Below are 22,244 nucleotides of genomic sequence, written 5' to 3'. Positions count from 1 at the left end.
GGGTGCTGGTGATAGAAGAAAATGATACACACAGTGATAAAACTGGACAAGGAACCTACATCAGGCATCCAGCCTGCTTTGTTTGGTCAGAAGGGAGGGAACATACATCCCTCCTAAGGTAGGAGGAGGGCAAGGTGAGAGAGTCCTGGGCTTTCCCCGCTGCGGCTGTCCCTTAGTGCCGAGCGATGGGTTATGGGGGCTGGTTTTACCCTTCTTTCTTATTTTGATGAGGTTTGAAATTCTTGTGTAATAAAACGTTTTCTAAAAAAGCAAGAGGGAATTTTGATGTAGTAGATGTGGGTGTTGATGGAGCCCGATCAGGGAGGTGCTTTAGGACAGAAGGAGGCAGTCTCACACAGGGAGTCAAACTGACAAGTTGAATTACACAAAGAACTGATACATGCTGATAATGGAAAATGGTTCAGAAAGCCTGTCGCTGAACTTGCAAATCTGTTTTCTGTCTTGCCGTGGGCTGAAACACATTTCCGTTTTCTTCAGAAGAGAAATGACACAGGTGTTCGTTTTGGTTTAGGGTAAGCAGGCTGTGGGAGGACTCACTGTGTCGTTTTTGTATCCAGGATATACCCTTCTCTCTCCCCGCTGTGGGCACGGCTGTGCTCTTTCCACAGGCAGCCCGTTACGGGAGCCTCTCGCCACCCAGATCTGACTTGGTATCCCCCACCCCAACTACATTTTGGTTTCATCTTTGCTGTGTATTTTTAAGTCCTGACGTGGCCCGTGCGTGGCTTCAGACAAGTTCAAGGCCACCCGTGAACTCTCACCACTGCTCCTGTTGCTGAACTGCTGCAATAACTACTTTCTGCGGCACCACTCTTTCTCGTAGAGGAGTCCCAGGTTTGCCGGGCGAGTCCAGCTTAGTTCCGCTCTCAGAATTGAATGTTTTCTCCTGTCTTCGTTCTGTGTCTGACTCCAGTCGGCTTGGAGCCTCGGTCCTGACCGGGCAGCCCAGAGGGGCCGCAGACGGGGCCTCTAGCCTCTTGCCCGAGCGAGGGCACGTGCGGGCGGGAGCCAGAGCCGGGGCCGGTGATGGAAGCGCGACCAGGGCTTTGTAGAAGTTTATCAGACCCGAAGGTAATGGCTCAAGAGTCGTTATTCATGGTCTCAGAGCCACGATTACAGGATAGACACGTGCGGTGGAAGCCGAAGGAGCAGGCGGGCAGAGGTCGTGGTGATGGGGTGCGGGGTGCGGGTCTCATCGCTTGGTTCCTTCGTTGGCGGCATTTTGGACTTGAAACCACACTCAGAGAAGCTGGTGATTCCTGCGTGTCAGAAGAGGTGAGGTGATGGACTCGAAAACACCCAGGAAGAAAATGCGAGTCTGTCACGTCCCTGGATGGTGCGTGAGGCCGCTCTGTGCTGTTGTCGCCAGTATTTCGTGGTTGGGTTTGGGTTGGGTTTTGCGTGTCATTTAAGACAAAAAGTCATTGTACTTCGAGAGTGAGCGGCTGGGGGAGCCGGGCTGGGCCTGGGCCTCGCTTCGGGCGGTTGTCAGTGTGAATCCTCTGGGGCCCCAGACCCTCCCCTGCTTCTCTCTGTCGTCGGTGGTTTGTGACTGTTCCTTTCCTGGAACGTTGGCTTCTCTGTGTTGCGTGTGGAGAGAATGTCGCTCCGAGGACCGTGGCTGATGCTCACAGAAGAATCGCTGTGCCACCAGGTACCTGCACGGTGTGTTCTTATGACTCGAGCCTTCACTTCTCCTTCTCCAAGAATAATGCTCTCGGGTTGTCGACGGTGTCTGGCAAGGCCCCACGTGTCCTGTGGGGCTGCGTGGCGGTGACGGACTCGGCTGGATGAGGCGTGGGTCCCGAGCGGGCTGAGGTCGCCCTGGGTGAGGGCACGTTTCCGAGGACGGTCGCATCCGCCCCCGCTTACGTTTGTGAAGTGGGAGGGTGGCCCTTCGAGCCTGTCACCACGGGCCCCGCCCCCCTCTGGGCAGCATTCCAATATTAGGGTCACAGGCCATCCTGAGAGACCGTGTCTGCTGCACGCCAGCTCCCATGAGCTCGTGCTCGGACCTCTTCCCTGGCCGCGTGCGCTGAACTGTTTCAGGGCAGAGAGGGTAAGATGAGATGGACGTCCTGTGAGGCGCCTATGTACATTTTTTTCTTTTTTCGAAATCGGTCCTTAAAATTAGGGGGTTTTCTTAGTGGAAACGTGTGGCATTAAAGGTAATAATTAGACTCGTCATTATCGGTGTTTCTGATTGTAGCTGTCAGAAGTGGTTGGTGAGTGTCCCACACCAGGCTTACAAGCAAGGTGGACACGGCCCCGGCAGGCTTCTCGGAGCCCGCGCCCGGCCGGGGGACAGCCAGTGCGGTCGGCGTCCGGGCGTGGAACAGGCCCTCCCCGTCCTCCCAGTTCAGGGAGCTTCCCTGAGAAAATCTGTGAGTCCACTAGAAGAGCAGAAGCTAACGAGGCAGGGGTCCCAGACAGGGCAGAGCCCCCTGGTGGGTGTAAATCCGACCCGGTCTAAGAAGCCGGCAGTCTGGTGTGACTTGAGAGGGAGGGAAGACAGACCGAAACTGACAGGGTTGGCGCTGGCGGGCCAGGCCAGGAGACCCTGAAAGCCGCCTTAATGATGGTGCCTGAGTCCTGAGGGCGAGAGAAAACCGGGTGATGATAACAGACATGAAATGGACACAATCAGATTTTTTTTTTTAAGATTTTTATTTATTTATTTATTTATTTATTTATTTTTTAAGATTTTATTTATTTATTTGACGGAGAGAGAGATCACAAGCAGGCAGAGAGGCAGGCAGAGAGAGAGGAGGAAGCAGGCTCCCTGTGGAGCAGAGAGCCTGATGCGGGGCTCGATCCCAGGACCCTGAGATCATGACCTGAGCCGAAGGCAGCGGCTTAATCCACTGAGCCACCCAGGTGCCCCAGATTTTATTTATTTATTTGACAGAGATCACAAGTAGCCAGAGAGGGGAGGGAAGCAGGCCCCCTGCCGAGCAGAGATCCTGATGCATGGCTCGATCCCAGGACCCTGAGGTCATGACCTGAGCCAGAGGCAGAGGCTTCAACCTGCTGAGCCACCCAGGCGCCCCGAGATTTTTATTTTTTAAACAATATGTACCGTGTAGAAAATAGATTTAAAGTGAAAAGAGCATGGTCTGTTTTGGTGGCCAGATGGAAGACCGCATGGGTTGGTTAGGTTGGGGGTGAGAGAAGAAGGAATTGGGTTCCTGACTTTGTGAGTGACAAGTGTTTGTACTCAGTCCTTGTTGACCCTGGACGATGGGTTCATGGAGTAGATTTTACCATTCTTGGTAAAGTTTGCAGAGCTTTGAAGTTTTCTACAGTTAAACCCTGAAAGTAGGGGGATGGAAAGAGAGGGCTCTGACATGCAGTTGGGAATCCCATGCAACAGCCAAGGACAAGTCGTGTGAGCTGCTGGGAAAGTCTGGTCTGGGCTAGGAATAAATGTGACCGTCACTGGCATTATACAGACAAGTGAAGTCATGTTGGGGTGAGTGACATCCCTCAGGGACAAGCCCTGACAGGTGTCGTGTTTCTTAGCAGAAAGCCCTTGTGTACTACTGAATAAGCAGACGGTCAGGAATCAAAGCAGTTACTACTCTGTTCATTTCCTTACGCACCAAAAATTGACACGTTTCATGAAAAGCATGCATTTGTTCTAGCTGATCTCACCTCTCATTATCTCTGTTGCTTTTTTAACCCCGCAGTCTGGTGCCCTCTGAAACACCTGCTCCTCTCTGTTATTCCCATGTGCTCCTACCTTCGTCTGCCCTTGCCAAGTTCCTAAGCAGTTTCTCTTTCAGGACCTCAAATTCTCACTTCAGGTTTCTGAGGCTTGATGCTTCGTACGTTTCCCTTCATGGGGTCCTTTCAGACCCCCCGTTCTCACCAGCCAGACTGCTGGCTGGGTCTCCTCCTGTAGTAGAAAGACTGTTGGAATCAGAGTCCAAAGATTTCAGTGTCCTTGGGGAAGATCCCTCTGCTTGGTCTCTCTGCGGGGAATTCCTTCCTGGCATTTCTTGGGACATTTGGGTTTTTCCACATCCCGAGTATGAGAAACACTGTTCAAGAAATCATGAAAACAGAGAAAAGCATAATTGTACAAGCATGATAGTCCACATTCCTGGTTCAGCAGAACCCACCGACGGCAGGGGCAGCCTCAGCAGGGAGCCTGCTTCTCCCTCTCCCCCTCCCCACCACTTGTTCTCACTCTCACTCTCAAATAAATAAAAATTTTTTTAAAAGAATGCTAAGACATTTTTAAAAGTCATTGCAAAATGGAGAAATTTTTCTACATCTGGAATAATTGTCATGAAACAAGTTTCTCTGATGGGGCAGTGAATGCTGTGTGTGTTTTAACATTTTAAGATAATTTTTAGATATTCAGTGTATGTGGTATTAGCTTCCACTATCTTAGGTGATTTCTATTTGGCAGTCGTTTTGCATTCCCTCTTTAACATTTTCCCTTATTACAATGTCTGTGTCCGGTAGAGACCACTGTACATGTTGTTGAAATTAAAATCTTCTCCAGTGTGCTCATAATAATAATAAACTTTGCATTTTTATTTTATTTTTTAACAGAAAACCTCTGAAACTCTTGGTATAAACCTATCACAGAAAACAATTCATTCTCAGTGCTTACTCATTATTTAAAAACAGTATTACAAGATGTAGAATAATTAGAATTTGGGGAATTCTGGTTTCTTTTTCCCGAACCCCTAGGATTCATATCTCTCGGGAATTGGCAGACGCCGGCAGCCATGTAAGCCCCCAGCACTCAGGCCTTCTGCTCGTAAAGGGCCCGGCGGCTGGCATCCCCGTGGCGGATGACCTCTGTCCACATGGCCGCCACTGTGGATGTGTCCTATCCTCTAGGCCTTTGCCCTTCTGAGAGCTGCGGAGGAGATGCTGGCTCAGGAGTCAGGGGGCCTGGGGTCAGGCCTGACTGCCGTCTCTGATACCCTTGGCCAGATGCCTAACTGACTTAGTTTCTCCACCTGCCAAGGGGGAATCCAGACAGCAGCACCCTCATAGTGTGCTCATGATGGTCCTTGTGTGGGGCTTGGCATGGGACGTGCAGTGAGTCCCCAGCGTCAGCCGACTCAAACCTGTCTCCGCGTCCCTGCCCTTCCGGTCCTTTTGTCTTCTTGTGTCCTTAATTAGGGCCTCTCCTGTGGCTGATCTCCGCATTGCCTTCCCCTTACCTTAGTGCTCTGCCTGTCTCCCAGGCCCTGGCCGGGCTCGTCCAGTCTTGCAACAGCGGCAGGTGTGGGACTCAGACCCTACGCCGTGTCTGACCCACTCACGGCCCTGCCCGCACTTCCTCAGACCTTAGTCTTACACTGTTCCTTTTTTTTTTTTTCTTTTTTCTTTTTTTAAGATTTTATTTATTTGAGAGAGAGAGAGCGCACACAATCCAGAGGGGAGGGGCGGAGGAAGAGGAAGAAGCAATTCCCCGCCGAGCAGAGAGTCCGACATGGGACTTGATCCCAGGACCCTGAGACTGTGACCTGAGCCGAAGGCAGACACTTAATCGACTGAGCCACCCAGGCGCCCAGTCTTAATTATTCCTACACCGCCCGCCCATCTAAGCTCTAGATACCCAGCTGGTTACAGATCTTACTCACTGATTGGTTTTCTCAGAAAAGTCCAGAATTTGAATTTTTAACAACAGCAAAAATGAGCTAAGCAAACTCTCACTTGGAAAAATTGTGTTTCCTGTGATCTTTTGAATGTTCACATAATTTGAGGAGTCATTGTTTTTTATACAAGTTGGAAATCAGTAATTTCAAGTGTGGAGAATCTGTTTTCTTTCAATATGTCTGTAAGCGAAACGTCCTATGTGTTTTGATGGCAGAACCAAGGTTATTTCTTGATCTTAACATCTTTGAAGAAACTTCTCGACCTTCTGGAATATTTTATAGTAACATATTAATATACCATTTAATCCCCAGTAACCAGCTTTTGTTTGTTCTTCCCCTACCGAGGACCCCAAAATGTATGTACAGACAGTGTTGGATGTTCATAAAAAATACAACGCCTTGGTAATGTCGGCCTTCAACAACGACGCCGGCTTCGTGGCCGCGCTCGACAAGGTGAGTGGGCGCCACGGCGGCCGGGTTGGGGGTGCGGCTGGGCCCGCGCGCCTCTGACCGTGTCCTCTGTGCCCCGCAGGCCTGTGGGCGCTTCATTAACAACAACGCGGTTACCAAAATGGCCCAGTCGTCCAGTAAATCCCCCGAGCTGCTGGCTCGGTACTGCGACTCCCTGCTGAAGAAAAGGTACTCGTGACTCTGTGTTTTCCCGGTAAACCCGTTTAAAGTCTCAGCTCTCTATGAGGAATTGAACCTTGTAACAGTTCACATACACTAAGTTGTAATCTTTGTGCCCTTTGAGAAAATACTGGAAACCTCATCACTTCTCTGGCTCCCTGAAAGGTGCTTCATGTTATGATTCTAGGTCCCGTTCCTTGTTCGTTTGTTAATGCTGCTGGTGGTTTTTTGAGAATGGCAGGTCGTGTGACCTCTTAAGGTAAATAAAGTTCCAGGGCTTGGTCAGGCGGTGCTTGCGAGGCTGGAAGGAAGCAGGAAGTCAGCGTCTGTCTCGTTCTCCCTGGTGCTGTCCTGCGGGCCCAGCTCGGTCGTGTGTCCGGGGAAGATCCGCTGCGGGAGTTCCCTGGGCTCTTGCCTGAAACAGGACCCCTGTGGGCAGCGGCTCTCGTGGTATTATGGGCCCCCCCCTAACACTTGTCTTGATGAGCTTGTTTCACTGCTATTTCGTATCCTTCGTATATTTCTTTAAAGCTTATTTGTAAGTCATCTCTACACCCAGCGTGGGGCTTGAGCTCGTGCCCCGAGATCGAGTCCCATGCCACACTGACGGAGCCGGCCAGGCGCGCCCATGCCCTACGTTAACCGTCGCGTTTCTCACCTGCTCCTCCTCCTTGGCGTGTGGGTCCTGAGCACCTGAGGCCTCGTGATCTCCCGTGGCGCCCTCCTCTCCTCTGCCTGTGCTTCGAGCGTTCCAGGCTTGGTGTGTGTGTTGGGTTTTCTCAGCTTCTCTTGCACTTTAACAGCTTCTCTCGGTTCAGAAATGCTCAAGGCTTGTTGCACTTTTCCAGAGATCCAGCAGCAAACGCAGTCATTTCCCAGGCCTCCGTGTTGTCCGGGTTTTGAGTTGAATAAACAGGTCTCGAAGGCTCACACAACCCCACCACAAAAAATAAGAATACCTACACGGACCAAGAAAAACACTGCAGACAGTTCTCACCTAAAACGGAGCTGGGGAAATCATGAGTCGAATGTTAGCAGAGTAAATTGTTTAGGCAACTAAAGAATTCTCCAGAACATGGTATAGTTCCCTAGGAATGGCTCTGCGGTAGCAAATTTAGTGTTATTTACTGTATTAACAGAACTGGATGTGAGCTTCCTGACATGGGAATACGTTTGATAAGGTCACTGGCTGTCTCTGCCTTTGCCAGAAAGCCATTTCCCAGGACCAGGGAGAATGGAGTATTTGAGGGTTGTTTTCTATTTATTGCAAAGCTGGTCAGTGTGTAGTTTAGCTGTTCTCGTCACGTCCTTTCAGCTGTTCCTTCCAGGAGTGAAAATGGACTCCAAAGTAGAATGCCTCTTCTGACCTGATTTCTTTCTTTTTTTTTTTTTTTAGACTAGGGGATGTGAAAATTTTCTATATTGTAATTGCGTGCTTTAGTAGACTTTCAGTTTGTGTGGCAGAATGCTTCTTATCCTTTTCATCCGTTGCCCTTTCACAAGGGCCCCTCATCGAGTCTCTTGCTCTGTGGTCCCTTCGTGAAGGCGGCTCAGGCAGGCAGAATGGCGGGCCGGCTTCGGGGAGCTCGCGCTGGGGCACGGAGCTGAGAAGTAAAAGTCTTCCGGGGAGAGAAACCGCCCTGGCCTGCCCACACGCAGAACAGGACTAGACTTTCCGAGTCAGCTGTTCCTAAGCTCGAAGCACCTTTCCAGCGCTTGTTTGGCGGCTGGATCATTTTATACAGATGTATGGGGATCTTGTCTGTGAGGGACTCATGAAACCTTAAAAGTGTTGTTTGCCCTGCAGTCACCGCTCCGGTCATGCTTGTTCTTAGAAGAGAAAGAATCTGTTGTTAAAGAGAACCACAGAGGAAGGCAGCACGTTAGTGGTTTAAACCCTTTCGTTAGCTTAAATGATCCGGCCATTCCGAAACTCCGTCTGCCTCTGGTTTTTTTCAGAGTTGAATTAAAGCATATTGTAGAAAAGCATTTGCCAAAGTGAAGTTCATTAATTTTGTATTTAAATAGATTATATGAAAGGAAAATGTGACTGGGGGAACCCTAATAAGTATCTCCTGTTGAATTTCATCTTGGAAATCCTAAGCGGTTGTTTCATAAATGCACTCTCCTGTGGTAGTTTCAGTGTCTGATGGCCACGTCGCCGTAGGTGAGGAGAGTCTGCCTCCCTCTCCGTTCCCTGATCGGAAGAGAACTATGGTTCCGGTGTTGGGGGCCGCACTCCGTTCTGTTGGTTTGGCTCAGGGGTGCTTGCTGATTCAGTGTTTGCTGATTTGTTTGACAGCATCTGCCTTTTTGTCTTTCTTTAAATTTCAGTTCCAAGAACCCAGAAGAAGCGGAGCTAGAAGACACGCTCAACCAAGTGGTAAGGCGCCTCCCGCCACCCAGGCTCCAGCAGCCGCTCACCTGCGGGTTTCCAGGTTACGTGTGGAGGGCATCTGAAATGTGACAGTTAACCGGATCATTTATTTTTCTTTGAATCTGTGGTTTTACTCCCTGAATTGAGGCCTTAATTTTAGCATTTGTACTTTTCTCATTAGTAGTAAGTCTAGATCAACTTCCTGTGACTTAAGGGGTTGATGAAAGAATCTCGAGGCTGTGGTGGTATTTTCGGCCGCTGTGCACACGTTGGCACCCGGGCCAGCCGGACGAAGCAGCCGGGGCGGCCGCCGGCGTGTGCTCACGACAGCGGGTTACAAGTGCTCTGAGTGTGCTCTCTCGGTGGCTTTGCTAGATGGTGGTCTTCAAGTACATAGAGGATAAAGACGTGTTTCAGAAGTTCTACGCGAAGATGCTGGCCAAAAGGCTCGTGCATCAAAACAGCGCCAGTGACGACGCCGAAGCAAGCATGATCTCTAAATTAAAGGTAAGTGGAGTCACGTCCTGAAAAGGTCCAGTCACCGTGCAGGATCTGGGTTGTTGCGGGTTTTCCCTGGGCGGCGTCATGGTCCGTAGAGGACATGTTTGTCTAGTGTGGCCCCGCTGCCCCGCGACGGGAGGGCTGTCACCGGTCAGGCCCCTCCACACCACGTTCGGGTGCCGCGCTGTGCCTTCAGGCCGGGCGATGCCCACTCGCCCCCGCAGCATCTCCCAGCTCCGCACCTCCGGCCCCCGCTCTGCCTCCACTCGCCGGAACCGCTCAGCGGGCTCAGCCCACGCTTGCTCTGCTGGGCTTTGGGCTGGCGGGTGTTGTGTTTCACTCTGGTGTTCGTTTGGTGTCTGCGGCTGTGTCTGCAGGAGGACTGTGGGGCCCTTGGCTCATTACGCAGCCCCTCTGCGCCGGGCCCATGGTGACGCGGCTGGCTGACCCGCTCGGACCGCCGTAACACGTCCCACGGGCCGGGGGCATAGACAGCAGAGCCGCGTTCTCACTGCGCTGGAGGCGGGCAGTCCAGATCGAGGTTCCGGCTGATGCCCTCTCTGGGGACGACTCTTCCCAGTCTGGCGACGGCCACCTGCCCGCTGTGTCCTCCGTGGCGAGGAGGGAGCAGACTCCCGTCTCCCCTCACAAGGGCGCTCATCCCATCAGGAAGGCCCTGTCCTCGTGACTTCCTCTGAACAGTCATTTCCCCAGGATCCTCCCCCCGTACCATCACACGGGGGTGAGCATTCCATGGAGGAGTCCGGGGACGCACAGTTCTGCCCTCCGCGGTGGGTAAGAGCCGCAGAGCGAGTGCGCCGTCCTGTATTCTGTCGCGTGTCCTCGCGCTTGGGTGCCCCACGGCACTTACCACGTAAACGAAGACCGACCTGGCTGCTTGCGGCCGACCGGCCCGGGACCGGGGCTCACCGAGTCCTGCACAGTGCCGGGGTGACGCGTGTCCAGCTGTAGTCGTGGCTTCCATGCAGTGCGGGGTTTCCACGACACTCCCTTGTCTACACTGTGTTTCTGGAGGAAGTAATAAGACGGTTGTGTGGCTTCGTTTCAGCAAGCGTGTGGCTTTGAATATACCTCTAAACTTCAGCGGATGTTTCAGGACATCGGCGTGAGCAAGGATTTGAACGAGCAGTTCAAAAAGCACCTGACGAATTCGGAGCCGCTGGACTGTGAGTACCGCGCGAGAGCTGCTCTTAGGGGCGGTCGTCGCAGAGATGGGCAGGGCGTTGTGGCGAAGGACAGAGGCGACACATCTCCAGGGAGGCTGCTTGACGTGTTAGCAGGAGTCCTGGGACGGACAAGCAGGGAGCGCCTCCCAGACCCGCTGGGGCGGTCCTGCCTCCTCGTGACGTTAGCCTGTGTGACAGGCACCGAGCGAGCCAGCCTTCCCCGGGGGACCCCAGCCGGGTGGGAGCCGGGGGTGCCGAGCCCCGTCCTCTCCTGCTTGTGACGCGGCTGTCCCACCCTGGGCGCCGCCCAGCGCCCGGCTCCACGCACAGCTTCGTAGTTAATACGTTTCTTTACCCTTCATTCGGGTCCGTTCTAGAATTTATTTTTTGAAAGTACGAGAAGCTGACTTGGCTGTATCGGTGACCGCGTCAGACGGAGCAGCGATCTCCTGGCTCCGGGCGGGCACCTGCAGGGGTGGGGGTGGGGGTGGTCTCAGGCCGGTGACACTGACGTCCTCACGTGCTGACATCGTCTTCATAAAGGAGAAGTGGGAACTTCCCTTTTCCCCAGAACTGAAGAATCTTCTGCTGTTGAGCTTGGCAGGATGCCAGCGGGCGCCTCCGCTTCGTGGTGACAAACGCCCTCTCCTGTCCCGAACCGTGTGTGCCGGCCGTGGGGCCGGCGCACACTGGCATTTGGGGTTTTTGCTTCCCTGGCCAGCTCAGGGGTGCTCGAGGGGCCCCCAGGCCCGGCAGAAAGCCGGAGCGAAGCAGGCTGGCCGCGCCGCATGGGAGCAAGTATGAATGAGCACTGCCCGTCTCTAGAGGAAGAGAGTTTCCGGCTCTTTCCTCTTTTGCTCATTTTAATTGAATGAAATAACTGACCTGGCCTACGGTCAGCTCCTTGTTTTACATGGAAGCGGAGGTGTTTTCAGTGTGCCTCTGTTAACACGAGGCCGCATGGGAGCGGCAGCCTCGCCCGGTTCGCGGCACTAACTGTCCTGCGTCTCACTCCCGCTGCAGTGGACTTCAGTATCCAAGTGCTGAGCTCCGGGTCGTGGCCCTTCCAGCAGTCCTGCACCTTCGCCTTGCCGTCCGAGGTGAGTGCGGCTCGGCCTGCCGCTCTGTTAGGGCTGAGCAGAAATGAGAAGGGCGGCCTTGGCCGGGACCCCCAGAACCTTCCCGCGGGCCAGGGGCGGAGCAGGGGGGGAGGTGGCAGGGAGGACCTGCCTGTGCGCGGGCTCGGAGGCCACAGGGCCTTGCTCGGTGCCGTGCTCTGCCCACACCCCCCCACGGGAACCCACACGCTGGAGGCCACAGGGCCTTGCTCGGTGCCGTGCTCTCCCCACTCCCCCCCCATGGGAACCCACGCGCTGGGCGGTTAGAAATGGTTCTCAGTAGGCCCCTCGGAGGCCTGCGTGAGTCCAACACCGACCTCTGCGTTTTACTTTGATGCCCTAAGCGTTTTGTCCTGTAAACTCGGGGCGGTGTATGTATTGAGAACTGCCGACTGGGGGCTGTGGTGAGTAGACAGTCCACACGGCGCTGTCTGTCCTTTCGTCCAGCTGGAGCGCAGTTACCAGCGGTTCACAGCTTTTTACGCGAGCCGCCACAGCGGCAGGAAGCTGACCTGGCTGTACCAACTGTCTAAAGGGGAACTGGTGACCAACTGCTTCAAAAACAGATACACTCTGCAGGTAAGGTCACCTTTCTGTGCTGGAGCGCGTTTCTTCAAGTCTGAATGCGGATAAGACACATTGTAGAACTCAGAATCCAGCGCTGGATGCCCCGGAATCTTGAGTTAAGCTGGCAGAGTCCTGTGGCAGCCACACGGCCCGCGTCTGAGGGTCAGATGAGCTGAATCCTGGCGCTCGCTCGCGGACGAACAAGTGGCTGATTGATGCCTCAGTTTCCTTCTCCATAAAATGGGGGTGCTGGCACGTACGCGTCAGAGGTGATGGGAAAATGGAGTGAAATAACATGTTTAATCAGCGTTCGGCCCAGCTCCCGCCAGACACACACGCTGACTGCGTAACTTCGGAAGCCAGAGTTTCATTATGGTCATTGCTCTTTTCCTTCGGCAAACAGATTCGTGTTAATAATGACCCTCGGAGCTTACCACAGTACTGAGTACGGACTAGTAAGAACCACGTTAGCTACTTTTCAGTGTGACAGAGAGCTGAGGCCCCAGGTAATTAAGTGACTTCCCCAGGATCCAGCACACGTGTGGCAGAGCCCAAATCTCAGTGAGTGCGGACGCGCAGAAGCGTGTACTCACGTACACACCACGTCACAGAGGAAGTCTGAAGTGATTTCCGTGTTGGGAAGGTGGGAAATGACGTCTTTGAGGAGAAGGTTACGTGACGGTGGAGTGTGACGCTTCGTACCCTCTCTTACATAGGTCCGCCTGATTTTTTGCATCTATCAGAAGAATTTGTTCATAAATAAGTTCTTCGGACTTAAGCTCTGGCTTTTTGGAGGTTTTTCCATGCATTTAAATTTTCCTTCTCTTTCTTTTATATGTGGGGCCTCAAAGGCATCCACCTTCCAGATGGCGATCCTGCTTCAGTACAACACGGAAGACGCGTACGCTGTGCAGCAGCTGACCGACAGCACCCAGATCAAAATGGTACCGTAGCGCTTCCTGGCCTCTTGGGTGTCAGCTCGCCGCCTCCTTAGTCTCGCGAGCGTTGCCGGGAGGGTGTGGGAGAGGAGGTGGGGGCTTTGATTGGAAATAGCAGTTTGCCTTAGGATTATAAATGATGCCTTTAAAAAAAAACTTCATTTTTAAACTCAGTGTGACGTGCACGTGACATGCACACACACACACACGCAGACACACACGAGTACAGCGTGCTTTCTCCCGTTTAACTCATTCTTAACCCCCTTTCCAGCTAGGCTTTTCTTACTAAGCTCAAATGTCACTAATTATCATGTTATTCTTCCTATCCGTCATACTCTTTGAGACCTACTTCACATACATAAAAGTCACCATTTATAAGTAGGCAGTCTGGTGGCTTTTCACAAGATCATACGGCCACCACCACCGTCCAGTTCCAGAACATCTCCATCATCCCCGGAAGAAACCCGTTAGCCCGTAGCAGTAACTACCCTCTGCTCCTCCCCTCAGCCCCTGACCACCGTGAACTTACTTTCTGTCCCTGCATTTGCCTGCTCTGAGCCTTTTGTGTTCATGGTGTCACCGTGTGTGCCTTTTCTGTCCGCGTTTCCAGGGTTTCTCCGTGTGATAGTGTGTAGATCTCTTCTACTCTCTTATGGCTGAAATCCATTCCAGCGTATGGACGGACCACGGGGTGCTTGTCTGTTCATCGGTTCACGGACATTCGGGTTGTTCACGTTTTGATTACTAGGGCTAGTGTGCTGTGAACATTCATATACAGGCCGTTGTATGGGTGTATTTTCGGTTGTCTTGGGTACCTACCTAAGTGTGGAATGTCCGGGTCGTGGTGGTTTCACCTCACCAAGGAACATCTGGATGGGCCCACCATGGCTGCACCCATTCAGGGGCTCACCGGCCGCATGGGAGGGTCCAGTTTCTCCACATCCTTGGCAAGATTTGTCATTCTCCTTTTTTTTTTTTTTTTAAATTACAGCCATCCTGGTGGATATGAAACAGTCCTTCATTGTAGCTCTGATTTGCGTTTCCCTCACAGCTGATGACACTGCGTGATCAGGTTCTTGGTGACCATTTCTACGCATCCTTTACAGAAATGTCTACTCAAATCCTCTGCCCGTGCGCATTGTTTATTTGGGTTGTCTCTGTCCGAATTCTTCACATATCTGGTACATAGAGTCTCTTTCTTTTGTTGCCTGTGCTTGTGTTGTCCTAAGAGACCATTGCCTGATTAAAGGTCAAAGAGTCCTTTCCCTGTTGATTGGTACTGCCGTGTTGGAAATTGGCTGTACGTGGGTGGGTTTATTTCTGGATTCTCTGTTCTTCTCCGGTAATCTGTATGTCTGTCTTCATGACAATACCACATCGTCGTGGTTGTTGTTTTGTAGTAAGTTGTGAAACCGAGACCTCCAGCTTTCTTTTTCAAAATGGTGTTGGCTGTTCTGGTGTTGGCTGTTCTGGCTCTCTTACATTCCCAAATGAATTTCAGAATCCGCTTATCCGTTGTTCGAGGCTGCATCGAATCTGCGGATTGCCAGTGGGGGCGGGGGTGCTGGTAGTCTCCATCTTACCAGTAGCAAGTGTTCGAACTCGTGACCGGGAGCGGCTTTCCATTCACGTGGGTTGTCTTTTGTTTCTCCCAGTTGTGTTTCATAGCTTTGCATTTACAAGTCTTGCGCTTTGGTTGCATTTATTTCTAAGTACTGTGTTTGGTGCTATTGTAAATGGAATTGTTTGTTCTTTGCTAGATACAGCTGAACTCATTTTTTAACTTTTTTTGAAGATTCTTTAGTTGTTTTTAATACACTGTCCTGTCATCTGCAAGTACAGCCAGTTTTACCTCCTTTTCCTATTTGGATGCCTTTTTTTTTCTTGCCTGATTGCTTTGGCTAGAATTGCTGATACAGTGTTGAATCGAGGTGGTGTGAGTGGGATCCTTGTCTTGTTCCTGATTTTGGGGGAAAGCTGTCAGCTTGTCACTATTAAGTATGACGTCAGCTGTCGGTTTTTCTCAGATTCCCTTTATTCAAGGAGTTCCCTTCTATTCTTATTTTTTTTGTTGTTTTTTTTGTTTTGTTTTGTTTTTAGTGTTTTCATCCTGAAAGAGTATTGAATTTTGTTAAATTGGTTCTGCTCTATCAGGATAAAAGTGTGCTTTGTCTCCTAACAGGAGATTACAGCGATTGCTTTTCTCACGTTGCTACCTTACATGAAGCGTGGGTCAGCCCCACCTGGGCCGCGTGTATCATACTTCTTTATGCTGCTGGGCCTGGTTTGCTGGTATTTTCTTGAGGATTTTTACGTCTACATTCATAGGGATTTTGTTCCATTGTTTTCTTGGGGTGTTTCTACCTGGTTTTGCTGTCAGGGTAATCCTGGCCTCACTGAATGTCAAGGAAATCATTTTTGCTTTTTAAAGATTTTATTTATTTGAGGGAATCATTTATTTTTTGATCATGCTTCGAGTTCATCCAAAATACATCTGCAAATTTAATAACAAAATGGATTTGTCCCTTTGTGTGTAAGAGTCTTTCTCATTCCTCCTCACATCAGGAGGACTGGCATCGGGGTACAGGCTCAGGCTGTGGGGATGGCGCGGACGTTGTCACCAACCCTGCACTCCGCCCCGTCCCTGCGGTGCCGACAGGTCCGTGCGTTTTCTCTGCTTGGCTTTTTAAGGAAAGCTCCGCGCCTGTCTCAGCTGGTCTGCAGGCAGGAGTAGTGCTCTGTGTGGGGTCGCGGCTCCCTCCCTGCCCCGCACTCATTCCCCCATCAGATCTGGCTCATGAGTGAACCCTCTGCAGCGTCCCTCTCGATGCATCCGGCAGCGTCCCAGTCCTGCTCTGCGGGTCTAGCCTCGTCACTGGACCAGAGGCTTCTCGCTTTTGGGACTTTAGGATTGTGACCTCGGACCAGTATGGGTTTCCCTAAAGGCGAGAGCAGGCCTGCTCTGTCCGTCAGGGTCGGAGGTGGGCGGGGGGAGGGGGGTCATGCATCCAGGGGACTGGGCGTCGGGCAGGTGGTACCATCTGTGTCATGGCATCCCCGAGCCGAAGGAGAGCCGAGACGTGACCCACCACCCATGGTGCCAGGCGAGGACACGGCCAGGGGCGCCACACGGTGCTTGGCGTTCGCCGAAGGACGCGGACAGCGGGGTCAGCTGCACCTGGGCCCCGTCGTGTCCAGGAGCTGAGGGCTGAAGAGGGGCCCGTAGGTTTGAGCAAGGACGTCATTGTGGTTTCTGCTAAGACGGAGTCGTCGGTTTTTACCACCAGCTGCTCACAGCCGGAAAAGGGTTGACTTCACTTTGCAGCGGGTGCTGATGAATTCGGTCGTGAATTCAGGGCAACCCTTCAGCTTCCCTCTCTTTTTCCCCTGGGTACGTTCTTCCGTTCGGGTGACTGCTGGGTTTCTGAGGAAGACGGACAGTGGGATCGCGTGTCGTGTTTATTGCAAAGAGAAATGCAGGTTTTTTTTCCTTTAACTTCTCTTTGTCTCTTTAATTGCAGGACATTTTGGCACAGGTCCTGCAGATTTTATTGAAGTCGAAGTTACTGGTACGTTTTTCTGCATTTTCAATGTTAAGCCGGGACGGAGCCTTCTCCTGAGATCGTGTAGTAACCGTTGTCTCTTGCAGGTCCTGGAAGACGAAAATGCCAATGTTGACGAGGTGGAGCTAAAGCCAGATACCTTAATAAAATTGTATCTCGGTTATAAAAAGTAAGGAAAGTCAAGAAGTAGGACCACAAACCTCCCTTCCCTCCCGCACATCTGTGCCGTGGCTGCGGGCGGAGGCGGGGGGTGGCGGGGGGCAGCCGCGGCACCCAGCCGGGGTTCCGTCTGAGGATCGTGGGTGTTCCTCCACTTGCCTCCGCCTCAGGTTTTGGTGGTTTCTGCATTTGGCAGGCGCTCCTCAAGCGGCTCCCCGAGAAAGTTCGGACCTCTGTGTCCAAGTGTCTTGATTTTATTTCATTTGACAATTTGGGAGAGCCGGGAACGGCGCTGAGTCTCCCGGGACGCAGGTGTCGTGGCCCCAGCGGAGTGCGAGGCCGCCCGCCTTCTGCGGACACACGACACAAGGACGCCCCCAGCGCTGTCCTTGGAGACAACAGCCTCCGTTTCCTTTGTTTCTTGACAGTAAGAAGTTAAGGGTGAACATCAACGTGCCCATGAAGACCGAGCAGAAGCAGGAACAAGAAACCACACACAAAAACATCGAGGAGGACCGCAAACTGCTGATCCAGGTGACTCTGGGCCCGCTCGCGGGCGTCCCTCGCAGAGGAGTGGCCCGCAGAAGCCGGGCTGGCCCGGCGCGTGGGGCTGTGGGCTGGGGACGGCTTCTGGGGGCGGGAGGCGGGGAAGTGGACGAGCCGGACGTGGGGGCACGTCGGGGCCGGGGGGTCACAGCGAGGCAGCCTCTGAGGCCAGAGTGTGTCCTCGGTGCTGCTGCGCTCCGTGCTCGGCCGCAGTCGTCGGCTCAGACCCAGACGCGCTGCTGCTTTGTCCGAGCGGACAAGTCGCGTCTGGGTGTCTGAGCGTTGGCGGGCTCGCAGTCCCCTGCGGGGTTGGCCGTCCCGGACACGGGGGCCGCCTGTAACGTGGGATCCTGGCTTCCCCCCGGGCGCCGCAGGCGGCCATCGTGAGGATCATGAAGATGCGGAAGGTGCTCAAGCACCAGCAGCTGCTGGGTGAAGTCCTCACGCAGCTGTCCTCGAGGTTCAAGCCGCGGGTCCCTGTGATCAAGGTACACGACCCGCCCGGCGGAAGCACGCCCTCCATTGTTTTAGGAGCGAGAAGGGGTGACAAAAACTAGGTTCAGGGAACTCGGCTTATCCACACGTGCCAGGTTCCCACCAAAAGAAATAGGCTTCGTTTTTTAAACTTCTGTCTGGACACCTGCAGAGCCGTGCACACAGCCTCGGGGTTGGGTTTGCTGATTTTCCCAAAGTGAACCCACTTGTGCAGCCAAGACCCAAATCAGGAGGTTAGATGGTGACCAGCGTTCCAGAAGCTTCCCTCTTGCCACCTCCTAGCCAGTGTCCCTGTTCTCCTAGACCCGCCTCTGTCCTGGCCATAGCCTCCCTCAGAGCTCTGTGTAACTGGCTTCTAGAGAGTTCCCGCTCTGCTGTGTCCACCGAGCTTGTGCTCCAGGGCCCGTCTGGGGGCTTCGTCTGGGCTGTAGCTTGTCCAGGCCACGTGCACCTTCGCTGCCGTGCAGTCCTCTCTGCTCGGCGGGCCGCAGCTCCGGGCGATCCCAGCTCGCTCGGGCCTGGTGGGCTGTTGAACTCAGAAACCCGGCAGCTCGCTCTCCGAGACCGCGGGCGGGGGTCGGCAGCCAGTGCGGAGGCCCCCCTGCCCCCTGGGATCGTGGGCCGCCAGGAGCCGGGGCTGGTGCGGTGCCTGGCCCGTGGCGGGGAGCGGGGAGGCCTGGAGGGATGCGGGCCCCTCTCGGGAACGTTGGGGAAATGGGCACTTTCCCATTCAGGAAAGCAAGGTCTTGGGCTGCCCGGGAAGTAAAGCCGCACACTGAAGGGCCACGGGCCGAAACTGCTCGCTGACTGAGCTCTTGCGGGCCAGGGGGGAGCCTCCCTGCTGAGGGTGGCCGTCCCCGTTCTGATAATAAATGTTTTTCTTCCCCTTATCACGACTTCTCCCTTTTGAAAAATAACGCCCAGAAATGCATCGACATTCTGATCGAGAAAGAGTATTTGGAACGAGTTGACGGTGAAAAGGACACCTACAGTTACTTGGCTTAACCCTTCCAGAAGGGTCTGACTGTGCGACCCGCAGCGACTAGTTTCCTGGTGGAGAGAAGAGCGCGAGTTCCTAGCAGCCAGCCTGCCACCACGTGGACCTCCCTTTTTAAACCTGAGACCGAGACTCCCATCGGCTGGTCTCATGCACATCGGAACTGCTCAGGATTGACACATTTCAAGTCTGTAAATATGGACACCAACGCCATTTAAGCTAATTTAAGAGCTGGGGCTCGAGCTCCCCGCGGAGGGCTGCATGCTACTGCGTTTAGATCAATCCATGGGCTCCGGGGCTCGCCGCTGCCTCCTGGGCGCTGTCCGTGTGGGCGGCACTTGGAGAGCAAGTCTAATGGACCCGCGTGTAATCTGCTATGAAAAACCATTTGTATAGTGTGTTTCATTTTTTAATGTGTGAAAATAAAGAAAATTAAAGGATTTCTGTACAAGTCGCATTTGGTTTTGTTTCAAGTTTTAGCTAATTTCTGCATGTAAACAAAAGCCGTAATGATTGTGCGGATTTATAATCCCGTGTCTTGCGGTAGGAAAGGCTGCGTCCTTCCGACTGAAAACGTCTTTCACAGCTTGAACCTGTAAGCCCCCTTGTAACCTTCTCCCCACGCGCTCACGCTCCTTCTGGGACTCCGGCGGCGGCGTCGCTTCTGTTGGTCACGTGGGAGGACGCCGTGGGTTCGTCCTGACGGCCCCGGAGGGACGTGTCCCCCCGTCCCCCCGTCCCCACGGCCACGGGCCCCATGCGCCCATTGCAACCGGTGTGACGGGCGTCCGGTTCAGACGAGCACGTCTGTTCCTCCCAGTAAGACGGTTCCCCACCCCCAGCCAAAGGACAGGGGCAAGACCCCCACCTCCCGACGGGCCAGCAGCCAGGGTAAGAGGACCCTAAGCTCGAGGCCACACTGTGGTCCCTTTGGCGGTCACTTCTTGGCCGGGGAAGTCGCGGCGGAGACTTAACTCCCAGACCCCGTGCCTGGCCTCCTCCAGGGACGGGAGCACCCGCACCTCCCGCCGTGCCCAGGCTTGGTGACGCGGGGGGAAGACGCAGAAATGCAACTCCCGTGGTCTCTGGAACGTTCGACTCCTGCAGGTTTGTTGAAATCGGATAAAAACAACAGAGCGTTCGTGTCACAGCTTCTGGTGTCTGTAGTGTATGTTTTCCAGTTTCTCAGAGATCCCCACTGTAAACAGCAGCAGCCCCCCCCAGCAGGTCCTGGGGTGCCCAGGGCTCCCCGTGCATGCTGGCCTTGCCCCCGCCCCACGGTCCCCTGACCCGCCTCGGGGACAAACACTGCACCCCCCGCGGAGCCCTCTCAGCATCATCTGTCGAAGGAGGGAGAGACCAGGAGACCCGCCGGCGTCTGGAAGCCGGCCCGGATCGAGAGCGGACCCCGCGGTGCGTGGCCGCGAGCAGGTGAGTCCAGCAGCGCCCCACGTGCCCGGCCCGGCCCCACGTTCGGTCACCGGACCACCGCACGGTGCGGGGAGAAAAGCCGACTCTGCCTTGTGCCTTTCCTCCCCAAACCGCCCGAGCCTGGCGGAGTGGGGCTCCGGGTTCCCGCACGGCCCGATTAACCGCAGTTCTCTCGCAAGGAGCAGCTGCCGGACCGTCTCTTCCGAGGCTGCCTGCAGGGAGCGGCCCGGGGCGTCCCCAGGGGTCATGCCCCGCACGGAGGCTGAGCCGGAGTGAGCGCCACCAGGGTCCGGGCCGCGGAGCCCATGGCCTGAGGGGACCCACGAGGTAGGACCTCAGTCAGTCAGTGGCCTGTGGGGGTGACCGGTTCTCCGGAGCAGGGCCGCTGTCAGACGCGCCCGTGTAGACACAGCGCGGGCCGGTCACCTGTCGGGCTCTGCGGGAGAGCAGCGGGGGGCGCTACCGGTGGGCCCCGAAGGCGCGGGGAAGGGGAGAGGAGCGGGGGGCACCGCAGTTTCGAGTTCTCCTGCCCACCGGGCGCTCGAGGGTGACCTGTGTCCTTGCCGGACTTCGGAGTCTGATTTTCCTTTGAAGAAATGAAGATCTCTGCGCCCCCACATGAAAGCCCGCGCCAGCTGACTGACATCTGCACCGAATCCCCCTCGGGACGAAGTTTCTGCTTCAGAACGTGGCTGTCGGGGACGCGTTTCCGCTGCCCGGGTCTCGCCTGCCGGCTCGTGCGCCTGTCGGCCGGTGGACCAGACGGACTTGGCCTTGCCCGTGAGCGTGGCCTTGCGTAGCCGCCTTCCTGAGGCTCATCAGAGCCCCCCAGGGCTGCTGGACCCCCTTCTCCCGCCAGGGCATCCCGTCCACGGGGGCTCACGGGTACGCATCTTCAGCTGTTTCCAGGGAAAGCCCAAAGCCCTTGAAGTGGCCAGCGGAATCCAGAAATTCTTGGGAAATGCTCACATCGGGAAGCTTTCTTTCTTTTTTAATGTTTTTATTTGACAGACGGAGATCACAAGTAGGCAGAGAAGCAGGTAGAGAGAGAGGAGGAAGCAGGCTCCCTGCTGAGCAGAGAGCCCGATGCGGGGCTCGATCCCAGGACCCTGAGATCATGACCCGAGCCGAAGGCAGAGGCTTTAACCCACTGAGCCACCCAGGCGCCCCTCGGGAAGCTTTCCTGACAGCCTGCGCGTGCGTTTAAATTACACGATGTGTGAACGCTCGTGCAGTTGGGACGGGGCAGCGGCCGCGCGTTGGGGCGGACGTGGAAGCCCGGACTTGGCGTCCCTGAGTGGATACCGTGAAGGCTGGAGGTTGCTAAACCAAGAAAAAATTGAAAAGTAACCAAGCAGCTTCTAGATGGGTGATTACAGTTTGCGTTTTTCCAAGAAACTACTAAATACTGACTGGAAAATAATTTTCCAGCAGAATGTTCGTTCTCGGTGCTCTCGGATCTGCCCGTGTGTTGGCCTGCGGATGGCGACACAGTCACGACAGCCGCGGGGCACCTGCCTTTGGTCATGTGGTCGAGGACCCGTGGGAGCACAGAAATGGGCCGGCGGGGCCCCCTGTGGTCGGGTGTGGTCATCCGCATCCATCCAGAACGACCGCCCTCGGATGCTCCTGAACTACCGAGCCCGTCCCCACCCCGAGGCCGTGCCCGGCTCCTGGATTCGTCCTCCCGGTCCTAGATGTGCTCTGCGGGAAGTAAGCACCGGGCCCCCACTTCGCCCAGTGGACGGTGAGGGGAAGGGGGGCGCCCCGCGTTTTTAAAAGGCTGCCTTCTAAAAAAACAGCGTTTGGCGCTGTTACTGGGTGTTTGAATACCTCGTATGTCGCGCTCTGTGGCCCACCCCTGCCCCTTGATAAACCGGGAAGACCTGAGGCAGGACCTTCGTCCCGCGTGGCGGGCGCCGGTCCAGCAACTCGGACGTGCCGAACCTGGACCCTTCAGACGGGGGCACAGAGAGCTGGGCGGGCTCCGAGTGACGCTGGCCGGGAAAATGCTCACTGTCCGAGGACGCCTGTGGGTCTGGTGTCCTGAGTGCGCAGGACCTTGGATCCCGTGCGGCGGGCCGTGGCTG

The 22,244-nt window shown here is 54.5% G+C and overlaps 1 protein-coding gene across 2 annotated transcripts in view; it reads left to right on the top strand.

Moving 5' to 3' along the window:
• The window catches only part of CUL1 (cullin 1), a 103,520-nt gene extending 84,346 nt beyond the window's left edge, over positions 1-19,174 (top strand). For both annotated transcript variants that reach the window (XM_046020287.1, XM_046020286.1), the window contains exons 10-22: positions 5,991-6,098; positions 6,178-6,284; positions 8,610-8,658; positions 9,028-9,159; positions 10,223-10,340; positions 11,364-11,440; positions 11,906-12,037; positions 12,877-12,969; positions 16,485-16,532; positions 16,613-16,695; positions 17,114-17,219; positions 17,606-17,719; positions 18,651-19,174. In XM_046020287.1, coding sequence (XP_045876243.1) covers positions 5,991-6,098; positions 6,178-6,284; positions 8,610-8,658; positions 9,028-9,159; positions 10,223-10,340; positions 11,364-11,440; positions 11,906-12,037; positions 12,877-12,969; positions 16,485-16,532; positions 16,613-16,695; positions 17,114-17,219; positions 17,606-17,719; positions 18,651-18,731 — 1,248 coding nt within the window. In that variant the 3' untranslated portion in view covers positions 18,732-19,174. The remainder of the gene's footprint in view (positions 1-5,990; positions 6,099-6,177; positions 6,285-8,609; positions 8,659-9,027; positions 9,160-10,222; positions 10,341-11,363; positions 11,441-11,905; positions 12,038-12,876; positions 12,970-16,484; positions 16,533-16,612; positions 16,696-17,113; positions 17,220-17,605; positions 17,720-18,650) is intronic.
• The last annotated feature ends 3,070 nt before the right edge of the window (positions 19,175-22,244 follow it).

The sequence above is a fragment of the Meles meles genome, chromosome 10 (genome assembly GCF_922984935.1).
Source record: "Meles meles chromosome 10, mMelMel3.1 paternal haplotype, whole genome shotgun sequence".
In the NCBI taxonomy this organism is placed as follows: domain Eukaryota; kingdom Metazoa; phylum Chordata; class Mammalia; order Carnivora; family Mustelidae; genus Meles; species Meles meles.
This window is presented reverse-complemented; position numbering and strand designations above follow the sequence as displayed.